This window comes from Saccostrea cucullata, unplaced genomic scaffold (assembly GCF_032062105.1).
Source record: "Saccostrea cucullata isolate Sc308-1 unplaced genomic scaffold, CSIRO_AGI_Scuc_v1 ctg503, whole genome shotgun sequence".
Taxonomy (NCBI): domain Eukaryota; kingdom Metazoa; phylum Mollusca; class Bivalvia; order Ostreida; family Ostreidae; genus Saccostrea; species Saccostrea cuccullata.
In genome coordinates, this window is record NW_026935642.1 from 61,470 (window position 1) to 74,202 (window position 12,733).

The following is a 12,733-nucleotide window of genomic DNA, read 5'->3' on the forward strand; positions in this document are numbered from 1 at the left end:
GTAGGTACTGAATATGCGTATGGGTAAATAATTGCATATTTATACAGTAATAATAAAGTCATAATACATAACATGCAGTACTGTATAAACGATTTTCTTCTGCTGAGAGGATGAGATGCTTTGCAAAATAAATATTATTCTACTTCTAATGTAATGAGAAGATTCCACCATTTCCATGAATCCATCATCATACATGTACTTACTGTAATAAGAAAATTCTGCTGTCTTTGGGGTTTTGTGTTCTGAAGAAGTGGACAGCCTTCTTAGTCATGACGTCATAGGAATCTTTATCGTCGTATTCAAATATGATCTCTTTCATTATTTTGAACCTGAATTGAAAAGTTTGACTGATGTAGATTTTTGACATATTTTTTAATGGTGATTTCATAACTTTGAACCTGGATTGAAACGTATGACTGATATAATTTTTTTGAACAATTGTACTTTTTTAAAAGAATGTTGAACAACACAACTAAATATTAACTTAAGATACACATTTACTATAATTATATAATGCGTAATTTTACCTAAAAGATTTTTTTTTATATCTACACATATACTATAACGGTCTCCTTTAAAAGTTATGAATTTGAAATAATATGGCAGTCTCGTTTTCAAAACCTGAACTGGCCGCTGAGGATGTTGACGTCATTGTTCTTTTTTACGAGCGTCCTTAGAGCGGCAGTGAAGTCAAAATTGTTGTCCTCTGTAGTGGATACCACCGTGAAATGTGTCCAGTTGAAGGTCATCATGAACTTGAGCATGGCCTGGGCCTGATGGTAAAGGGTTGGGGCCAATTGCAGGACCATCCTGTTTTGGGGGTTCTACAAAGGGACGATCTTTATTAATCTAAGAACTTAAGGTTCGTGAATTGTCTATTTCTTTCAAATGGGATTAAAAATTACAAGATCAGATTCAAGTTAAAGAATGTTTTGTTTGGTGCTTTTTATTTCATTTTATTTTTAATTTAATCATTTTATTCATTTGAATAAATTAATCGAATCTTTTATGACATGTGCTGTTATGAAGTGATTTACGTGAAAGCAAATTTAGACTGAGAATCAAGTATTTTTGTGACAAGTAGTATATACTTATTTACAAGTACATGTAGTTAAAAAACACTGTCTTTGAAATTTATTTTAAAAGATGGAAAAATACTCTGTTTGAATTTCTTAAACAGTCATATGACTTCCTATTAGACTTTGCTTTATTTGCATATAATCCTTAAAATTGTATTAAGATCAGAATTTGTTAGCCCTAAATGTGTGAAATTTGGATGATAAATATGATATAAATGAAATCACTTAACCAAATCTCCCTGTAATTCCAGCTTGACGATCAACTGGATAGAAGTGTCTCTGCTCGGATTAATGATCCTTGACGCAACATACTAACGAGCTCATGATAAATGTTCTTATCTTACAAATACTTTACGTATTAAAGAACTTCAGTAGAGCGCTTACTGCAGAAATGCAAAACATGTTACAGCAATATACATTATGTTTGTAATGGATCATATTGAAGAACAGCGGCTATTGGTTTAATGAAACATATACGTACATCCGTAATCTGTGTATGCAGATTCATGTAGCATTTTATTTTCGTTGACGTTTTTTAACTAAATAATTTTAAGGCTTATTGACTGTACGTATACATTTGTAAATGCATTGGTACATTAGTACATACATTGAAAGATCATAGAGACTAAACGTTGAAATATTTGATGAAATTATAATTTTGATTTTTTTAAAAAGTTCCTATATTAGAATATATGAAGTTGGTAGGAAATGACATTCTTATTCAGAAAAAAACATAATGATTAAAATTATTTCTTACGAATGATTTTTAAATATATATAAATAAAAGACAATGACTTAATTCTTACAAACAACAAAGATAAAGACAAAATATTATATCCAGTAAGTATATCTAAATGAGAAAATACACTTGATAAATATTAGGATAGTTACAACATACACCAAAGAAAACAGCTAAATCGACTCAAGTTCTGAAGAAAATAGTCAAACAATAATCATACAAATTCTTTATAAAAAGAGAAAGTATCAGAACATTCAGGACTTAATTGATAACTGACAATATGACAATTTGACACGACAAATGTTATTGTGCTATTATACTAACATACTGAGGTATTAAATGTCCATTTTGTCATGTTAGTTGTAAATTAAAGAATTATAAAACGGTATATCTATTTCTCTAAGAGCTTTATTGCTCGATTATTTCAATAAATGAAGTCTAAAATACGTGACAAATTATAAATAACTACACATTATTATTGATAAAAAGCCTGACATTAATACATCTGGACAGAATCCCAACCTTCCTATCTGAGGCCGCCGAAACAAATCAGAGAAGTCTGCGAGAGAAAAGGTATTAACATCTGACATTCTGTCCATTCCGGGTTTTGGCTCTCACAAACACAAAGATAAAGACCAATCTGTCAAAAATGTGGAAAGTCGCACCTAGAAGTAGCCCTACTGATATCTATAAAATGGTGAATGTTATCTTTATGTTCCCTCAAACTCCAACCATAAATGCTCATCCTGTGATGACCTAGGAATATTGTGTGCTACACGTATAATGAAAGGGTGAAAATGCCACTACCCTTTTTAAATCATTTTCATAGCAACTCCCATTATATATCGTGAGCAGATTAAAGGGACATTAAAATTTCAAAGAAGATATATAGTGGTTTTCCCTTTGTTGGATTTTTTGTTCAATATCTATTTTTTGTTTGAAAAATTCTCGTTAACTTTCAAAGAAATAAAGCTGATAATCATGGCTATGATTTAGATAATGCTAAAAAATGTGCATGGCGTTGCACTCAGGCATATATCGTAAGCTTTATGGCTTGTTTTCACCTACAAATGAATATAGTTGAAAGGTTAAGGATGTGCATGCACATAAGAAAATTGAAGTTTTGTTGCTGGGAACACTAACGATTTCATTCTGTGATTGAGACCCTGCCACAGAAGATAATGAGAGACAAACAGTGAACTAATTATACATACAGAATGAACCACGGATAGCAAATTATGATGTACGACTTTTTACTATTCAACTTAACACTAAAAACATGGGATGTAGCATGACTTCATATCCTCTATATATAATTGAGTCTGTGAAAGTTCATAAGTTTAATGCTGCAATGGTTGTACAAGGTTGTAAATGGCATGCCTAGTTTATCAGCAAGTTACCAAAGAAAATTTCTCTTAGGTTTTAGTATGTACTTCAGTTTTTCAAACTCCGATTCTCATGAAACGAACTAGTATTCAAGCTCAAAAGTCCATAAAACAATGCAAAATAGGAGCTGAGCTTTTGATAGAGACAAGGTTTTGTCGTCATTTTGCCTTTAGTTTTCAAGAGCCGCAAAATATGCTTTGTCTCTTTAATAATATTAGTTGCTTGGGGATTGTAGTGAGGACTTAACTACGGAAAATCGTTAAACATCTTTGAAATGGAATAGGAAACTTTTGACAGTCACTAAGAGATCTGAAAGGTTCTACATAAAAATTACCCTTGACAACGATTGTAAAATATCAAAACTCTCTTTAGGCGAGAACTGTTCTCCGCAGGTGCAATTGACATGCCTCCCGTAATAAGATAATAAGAATGCTCAATTGTAATATCAGTATATACCACGGGCATCAGTGTGGCCTGATAAAAGCGATATTTCCTATTAAATCACTCGCTCGTTATTCATAATAACCATATTCCCTGCTGACCAGTTTAAAGGTTTATCCTCTCTAAAACAACAGTAATACAGCCAATTCATTTACCCCCCGAAGCAGAGATTCATTCACCACCACACCTTGACATCGCCTTGACATCGCCACAAAGATCCGTCTTTTTAAAAAGAAATCAGTAGAATATAACTCAAAATAAAGACCAGAAATTCTAATGTTTGATGACTTACTTGTCGGGAAAAAGACGATGTCCTTTTTTTACTGATTTCGCCATAGAATCTCCTATTAATTTAGATCCAGTCAATCAATGAACGGTTTAGATGGATTTTCATTCATATATAAACTTGATAATTGATATGAATAATAATATATAATACTATTTATATACGTATAGCAAATTAACACTCATTGTTTCACAATTAATTTGTTTCTTTCTCCGCGAAGCAAAATTTGTCAGGCACACAATTGAATTGATTATATATTATGCAAACCTTTTAATTGGAATGTTAATAAATCATGTGTTGTTTGAGCCAAAGAACACTATTTGATTAAAAAGATATATCGGTATATATCGGTATAAATTTAAATTAGGATATTTTTTTCGTAAAAACGACCGAGTACTCGATCCAAAAAGGCAATCGAGTAATCGGTTACTAAAAGCTTATCTTTAACAAATTCAATGCTAATACATGTATACAGACCTACATTGCAATTGTAATCATTAAAACGAAATTATACCAAAATCAGAAAGACCATGCATCTTAAAATTTAATTTGAAATGGTATCATCATTGATGTTTAATTGATGACAAAATACAGGTAAAAAAGGAAAAAAATACACACAAGGGAAAACTCGGTTCTTTACAACCGAGTGATATCCTCTAAAAGACATCTCTATGTTCAGTAAAACTATAACTTATAGATTTTTAATCCCTATATGGAACTCTTGCAAATTTGTTCCATTCTCTTCACACAAAACTTAAGACTATGGTGACAGCTTAATGTATAGGATTTAGTGCTCTAGAGAACTTTCAGTTACGCGTATGAACAAAACTAACTCGGTGAAGGTTGAATTTCTGGTATAAAAATTCTCTTGTGTTATATGTAATTTACCATAAGCTTGCTGGAGTTTGTCATAACGATGCTCAGTTATTATCAGCGTGTTTGGTATCATAAAACATGCTTTTGGAATACCAGTGTAGTAAGAAAATGAACATTTTATTAAATATCCTTCTTTTTAAGATACATAAATGAGATTTTGGGTGTGAAATTGAACATTCAAAAACAATTTATTCTTTCTCGAGGGATATTTTTTCACAAGAACGAAAATTATCACAAGAAATATATTGATAGTTCGAGTAATGGGAAAAAAGTCTTTTTGGTCAAACTGGGTCCAATATATCAAATAATAACAGAAATATCATTAACAAGAGGCACTCTGATTGGAAGAGGGTATATACAAGAATATTGACTTAATCAATACGACCTCTCCCCCCAAAAAGTATGACATAAAAACAAAAATGTACTTTCGGAGAAGACTTTTCTTTTAAATGAATTTGATTTTTCAGATGCAGAAAGATTAATTTCTGTTTTTTTTAACAGAATCATCTATTTTGCAAGTTTTTACATTCAATTCGAGTTTTCGGTCTGAGTGAAAGTTCTTCTGTATTACAGGTTCCACTTTTTAGTTGAAGACTGAAATTTATACTTATTGCAATACATCAATAAAATAACGACACAGTGTAGTTTTATAATGTATAATATAACAAGTCTTAGATTTTAGTTAACTAGGGAGTAACTACAATTTGGCTGTATACTTCCTAAATCAAGTGAATAACATTAAATCCATATATATCTCATCAGTTATTCTGAACTGAGTGTGAATGACAGAAAAACGTATGGACATTGAAAATCCGGATCACAGATCAATGGAACCATTTAAACCATTTATCGGAATGACATCGCCATGCCTCTGACATCGTCATGTAATCGTTCACAGAGACAAGTCGGTCCTGTATTGAACAAAGTAAATCAAATTTAGTATGCATTAAACGGTTCCCAGTCTCCCTATGTTTATCAAAGGGATTTGTTTCAAAAATTTTAAAAGGAAGGTTTCCTGAAAAAATACAATGATATTGATGATATGTCACATTTACAGGAAGCATCCTTATTTGGTTTTATTCTTATTTTTTGCATCTTATCTTAAGGATACTAGAAGATACAGAAAGAGAATATTATTCAAAGACAGATAAGAAGACTAATTATATAGAATACATAAAGGATCGCCGATTTTTACTAGATTACCAACCATATTTTTTCTTTTAAATTCGTTTTTGCTTTTTAAGATCACATTTAAAAAAATGAAGTAAAAAATATCAACGACAGAATCGGCGATCTCTTTTTTTCAAATAGCAATAGCAAGAAGGAAAGAAAACCAAGAATACGATGTATACAAATACATAAATTCATGCAACTTTCGCTGTACATTACCGATCCATCACCGCTGCCCTGTAGTTTAGTTGTCTGCATATTTGAAAATCATTTACCATTAAATTAGACATCTATCATAAAAACGGAGATGCTCAGCTTTAAAACAAAGTGGAACATTTCAAGCTCTGTAAAAACTAAATCAAATCATCTATGTAAGCATAATTCTTGATAGGCAAACAAAGCATGCAAATTTGGCTGGTGTGAAAATAAATGAAACTCTATGTCGCGTTGTTGTTAGTGATGAATATGAATTTAATGTTAACTAGATTTTCATTAAGTGGAATTAAGAGAGTATGTTACCTCTAGCGCCCCCACATAATCCGGATCAAAGGAAAGGACCGGAAGTCCAAGACTAGTTGCTAAACCTAGAATGTAATCCTTAGATTTTTCCGCTTTCCTGGTGACACTTAAGTGAATTAAAGCATTCACATTCTTTTTAAACACTGTTTCACAGAAAATGTCCAGAATCTCATTTGGATTACTATTCTCCAGTTTTATAATTCTTGGAAATGGAGAATACATTCTTCTGATGGATCTCATAATGTTGAATAAATTCCTAGTATTAATGGCGTTGACAACTTTATCAACATCCGGCAGAATAATGTCAAGTTCTGCTCTTGGAGCCCTTTGACAATTCACAAACAAAATCAGAAACTCTAAAATTATAACAAAAAATATTCCACTTTTCAAAGCCACACACTTCGATGAAACTTTTTCCATGGTTTATATTTTCACCAGTATTACTTCCCAAAACAACAAAAATGTACCACAATATCTTTTCGTAAAACTATAGATACCCGTCAGTATTTTTTCAACACTGTGATGCCATCAAGAGAGCATTTGCCCATCTCCTGCTCCTGGTAGCTATTAACGGTAGCTGATGATAGAGTGTACATCTCTTCATTAGACCCTGGCTGGGGATCACCTCTAGTCCTGGTAGATACGGCTCATCTGCAATTACATCAGAATCCACAAAAACAATACATAGAGCGTCACTGTGCTATGATGCTTCACTCGGTATAACCAACACTTCATCCTCAGTTATATAAACCTGGCTTTCCAAGAAACTCATCCCTCGTGCCTTAAGATTGCGTCTTCCCTGGAAGAAAAATATCCAATACGGATTCAATTTTAGAAACCGTCTATTTTCAAATTCAATTATTTTCATGTCAATATTAGGTGTTAGCAAATAAATTCTCTCTCTGGGGTGTTATTTATTAAGGCTTATAACGCATTTTCTTTGACTCCTGTTTTTTGTGATGCTAATTTTATCTTAAATTTGTTTTCTTTTTAATAATCTCTCTTATTTTGCATATTTTATTTGTTTCGCGAAACATGCTTTTCCTACTATTTTACTCAATTTTACAATTTTACAAATCAGTCTTGAGGGCGTTTCTTTGAAATAAAATACAATACTACCATATAATATACGGTTTCTATTATCAGCCCTCATCGGCTATAGTAATCAAACATGTACGACCGACCATCAGACTATAATACCATTGTTTACACGTGTTTGCATGCTGCTAGAATGCTAAAAAGTCAGATGTGCCAAATTAGACACGTGTTGTCTATTATTATGATCTGCATAAATATTCATCCCCAGGAACCACTTTTCCTTCGCTTCTTCAAAGGATCGAAAAACATAGTTCGATTTTTTTTTTTCCAGATGAAAGAGATTGATTCCATGTTTAAACTTTCAGTCTTCATGTTAAAATAGTATGAACAAAAATTTTAAATTATTTTCAGCTATAATTAAAAAATCATTTTATTTTTTACAAATAGTACGGAAAGATTGTCCACTATATATGACGAAGTCTGGAGTAAAATAAAATTTTAACTTTTAAATATTTACACATTTTCAATGATTTCAATAAACAACGGTCTCGGTACGAGATAAACAAAATTTCTCCAAATGAATCGTCTTATGTAATGTTGTTTACGCAAACCCATCTGCAAATTGAATTGTGAAATAAATCACTTATTTTTTTCTTTCACTTTGCAGATTTATGGAATTCAAGAGTTTTTCAACTGAAATCAATTTTCTTTTCAAAGAATTTATTCTACAGAATTTTCTTTTGTTTTCAAACACGATAACAACTTATCAAAAAAAAAACCTTTACAAAACTGAGAATTTTGCTTTTATTTCAAGCGTTTCTTATTCTTATAATTTCTGACGAGTAATAATTAATCAACTTGCACTACGTGCACCAATCAATTACAAACAACAAATACAGAGAAGATCAAAGTTAATGATGAGTTGGATTGTCTTCAATTTAAAAAGTATAGGAACTTTAAGAAGACTGATAATTCAGCGTAAGATTTTTTTTTATTTCTTATAAAACGTCATGAATACTATAGGTTTTCACCCATGGGTTTGGGCATCTTACGTAATAAAAAAGGACATTCTTAACGTTACAATTAAGCTCGAGAATTATAGAATTAGAAAATCAACAGGTTTTTTTCTAGATTTAAAACATAAATGACGAAAAAACATATTGTGACTTCAGCAATGCCATTTGTCCATCATTAATTTAGAACTGTAGTGAAATATATTCATTAAGTTTTGAAGTGCCTCGGCTACAGCAATAAACATCACAGCATCATGGTAAAAACATGCCTTAATAATACCTAGATCAAAGGATTTTTGGAAAGTTTTTTTTCCTTAAAAAATATTGTGGAAAAAAGAATTGTTAATTTGAGCAAACAATAAAAACACTATAGAAGTTTGAAGTTTTTAATACAAGACATCAGAGAGAACATTCCATAAATTTAATGAGTAAAGGTGTGGAAAGATGATCTAAATCTGTTGAAAAATACTATGTTTAGTTCAAATTGTTCAGAAAAAAAGTATGACAAGCCTATATATTTGGAAAAAAGTTATCTCTTAAAATTAGAGAGATAATTCTTATTTTGGAGTGATATCGTTTGAAAACGGGTATACATTGTATCTATCAACCTAAAGAATATCTCAAAAAAAGATATCTCTTTCACCTGGAGAGAAATCTTTTTCACTTGAAGAGATAGTTCTTTCACATAGAGAGATATCTCTTAAAAAATAAAGAGACTATCTTTCACCCAGAGAGATATCTTTCATTTTTAAAAATGTCTTTATCACTCAGATGGATAAAGCTGTTATTCTACAAGATATCTTTTTAGTTAAACTAACTCCCTAAAGCAAAAGAGATATCTCTTTCCTTTTAAGAAATATCTTTTTTGCCTAAAGAGATTCATGTTTAAAGAGATGCTTGTATCTCTTTAAAAAAAAAAATCCTTTTAGATTATAAAGATATCTATTTTAGACAAAGTGATATCTTTCTAATCTACAGATATCTCTTTTTTTAAAAGAAAAAAATCTGAGGGTTTTTTTTATTTTTCGAAAAAATAGTAAGAGGGCTTGCCACAGAAAGGATATAATTGTCTTCATTGACTAAGTAAAGGAAGTAAAAAAGCTTTAGTTGATTTGTTCAGTGCTTCATCGAAATACCAAAAACGTTCTCAATACCTCAGTTGCAGTTGCAATACATTCAATGCAGTAAAAATGAGAAAATTGGTTGGAAAAGAATAAATACGTCATTCCAGTCTTGATATAAGCAACTTAGACCTGTTGATTGATCACGTTGTAAATTCAAATATACAGAAACATATCAATGTTCCTGCCTGTATGCAAAAAAAGATACAACAGAAGGCTGCCTAATTTAATACGCACCAGACACAAAAATCACCATCCTAGAACAACTTGAAACCTTTTTACCAAGAATTCTCGTTGATTGCTTTTTTTAAAAAAAATTCAAATAAGATTTCGCAAGTTGTGTTTTAAATTAATTCCTTTTACTCCATTGCAAGATTAGAACACATTATTTTTACACCGTATTTCCTACAAATCAACAAGTTCTGCGTCTGTGGTATAATGGTACCCCCGTCAGCTGTAATTTGTTCCACTTGTGTGCACGCTGAGATACTTGTAGTTCTTGACTTCTGCTCAAATATGCTTTTCGATCTTACAGGTAATTAGCTCGATCTCTTCATGATAAAAGAATCCCAATTTTATAACCAATGGAGCTTTCCATATTTCATTATAAAGAGCTATTTTGATTCTTTAATGTTGTTACGTATATACACGACCCATGGATTTGAGAGCATTTTCTTGGATTTATTTACTTATCGTTTAATAACTTAAAACGCCTTTTCGTATTTGTGTTACTTTGTTTAATTAGCAAAAAATCATAACGTAGATAACTGTAATCAAAAGATATGTGGTTTCCAAACTCTTTTATTTCAGTTTTTGGGAGTGCATTATGTAATTAAAAGAAGAAAGTAAATGAAAATTAGATTAACAAATCATATCATGCAATATTTATTTGTGTTGGGAAATTGGACGGAAGAAATTTAAACTTCATCGTACATTGTAATGAGAAAGATATCTTCCGTTTAATGAATAACGAATTGAATTCTTATTACAATGTAGTTATTATTTTAAAAAGATATGAAATATTGAATTTATAAAGTTACAGCTTATATATAAATGATTTTAATAAATGAGAGAGAGAGAGAGAGAAACATCGTTTTACATAATGATGTTAATATTATAATTTTTGCTGAATGCCGAGGATGAATATGAAACAATTTACATTATTTTTATTTTGAATTTTCTTCTGTAAAGAAAATATAGTATAACAAAAAATACTATAGTTAACATAGTTTACTATAGTTAACTATAGTACCAAAGCAAAAACTTTGGAACTTTAATTTACTGTAGTGAAAAGTTTATAACTTTGATTTACTATAGTGAAAACTTTGGAACTTTGATTTACTATAGTTAACCATAGTAAACTTTAGTTAACTATAGTTAAGGAATAAACAGACAGAAAAAAATAAGCTGGGACATAAAAAATCTGGATCTTCGCATTCATATGATTGAAAACCCCGACCATCATTACATGTATATCATTTGAACAGATTATCTTGACCATCAAACCATGCCCTTTAATTAAAGTTCTCGTTGATGTATCTTTCCTTGAAACAATGTTGCCACCATATACTATATACCTTTAGGTCATAAGCAATTTTATTCTTAAGATTGAACCTGTTAAAATAAGGGATTCGGAAGAGACATACAGGCAAACATGCGAAAAACTAATGAAGACGTAATTAAATACACCTGACCAAGTACCGAGAAGATAACGCACTTACGAGTTAAGTATGCATTCATAAAACATCAAGGTAATTATTGTAAGTAAGTATCCTTTACTTTTATACAATGAATTGTCTATGGAACTTATCGTTATTTCACGATCATGACAAGATCGGTCATCATGGGGTGTGCAGTACTCCATGGCATTTCATCCCACCTCTGATGTTTTAGAGGACCATGTTAGCTCTGGTCCTGTTTGTATTGTTTACCAGAGCTTAAGCTGTTCCTTATCTCCATATTTTAAAAATAAGATTTAATTGTATTTCTCTTACATTTGAAGAAATATTACGTAATTCAAAAGTTTCATCTCAGTTGCATTAATTTTTTAATGTGTGGGTTTTGAGATTTGACAGAGAAAGCAGCTGTTATACGTGTGCTAACATTAAATCGTGCTCTTTGTTCAGACCGCTTTCGTGTAAAGTCATTCTACACCTAATAATGTCACCAAAGTGAAAATCTGAATATTTCTCAAATTTAACATTTTAATCAGCATGATTAGGAAAACAAATCTAAAACCCGAAGAATATCGGTTTCTTGTTTCAAAGACTTTGAAAATGTAAAGAGGTAATAATGAATGTTTTTTTCGTTAGAGAAACGCTATACAAATGAATAGTATGAGTTAATATTACTGATGATATTAATCTGAATCAGAAAGTGGGATTTAATTCTTCACAATTTCATGATGGAATGACACGATAACCACATACTCTGAAGGGACAAGAATGAACAAGAGCTTTAACATCTTTTAAACGAGATACGGAAAGCGAATTTCGTTGGTCACTTATATCATACATCAAAGGTATCGTAATTATGTAATTCTGGGAAAACTGTCTTCAAAAGATCAGACATTAAGGCCTTGATTGACTTCCTGAAGCAGCCTCAAATTGCCGAAGAATAAGCTTGTCTCGGGAATGTCAACTTAGAATCCTTTCTTTTGTCTCCCGAAGCTATTTTAATTTGAATGAACGCTTTCAGGGACTTATTTTACTTCCAAAATCTTATTTAATCAAGAAATGATTTTTGAATTGCGTTCTATTTTTGGAAGTCGATGTCGAATGTTGTTTGATTTGTAGAGTTGTTTTTCTATTTTATCCTTTAAACCCGATCTTAGATAAGCTGTCTCTATTCCCATACAGTTTAAATGAAAGTCTTAATTTGAAATAGATGGAGATAACGAACAGAGATTTATAATGATTTATATTTATAATGAACAGTATTCAAGCTCAAAACTCCACTAAACAATAAAAAAAATGGAGTAGAAAGACAATCGAATGCAGAGCAAACGCGGACTTCCACAAATCAGAGATTGGATTAGTCCTGGGGGCCATAAAACTTTGATGAGC

The 12,733-nt window shown here is 31.1% G+C and overlaps 1 protein-coding gene across 3 annotated transcripts in view; it reads right to left on the minus strand.

Moving 5' to 3' along the window:
• LOC134243467 (glutamate receptor ionotropic, NMDA 2B-like) overlaps positions 1-12,733 on the minus strand; it is a 46,856-nt gene that overhangs the window by 19,885 nt on the left and 14,238 nt on the right. Inside the window, exons 1-5 of one of the 3 annotated variants that reach the window (XM_062725726.1) lie at positions 9,906-10,022; positions 6,497-7,295; positions 6,197-6,229; positions 622-824; positions 204-329 (exon numbers count right to left, since the gene is read on the minus strand). In XM_062725726.1, coding sequence (XP_062581710.1) covers positions 204-329; positions 622-824; positions 6,197-6,229; positions 6,497-6,916 — 782 coding nt within the window. In that variant the 5' untranslated portion in view covers positions 6,917-7,295; positions 9,906-10,022. Of the gene's footprint in view, positions 1-203; positions 330-621; positions 825-6,196; positions 6,230-6,496; positions 7,296-9,905; positions 10,023-12,733 lie in introns of those variants that run through there. The other 2 variants (XM_062725725.1, XM_062725727.1) reach the window with 2 other exon arrangements.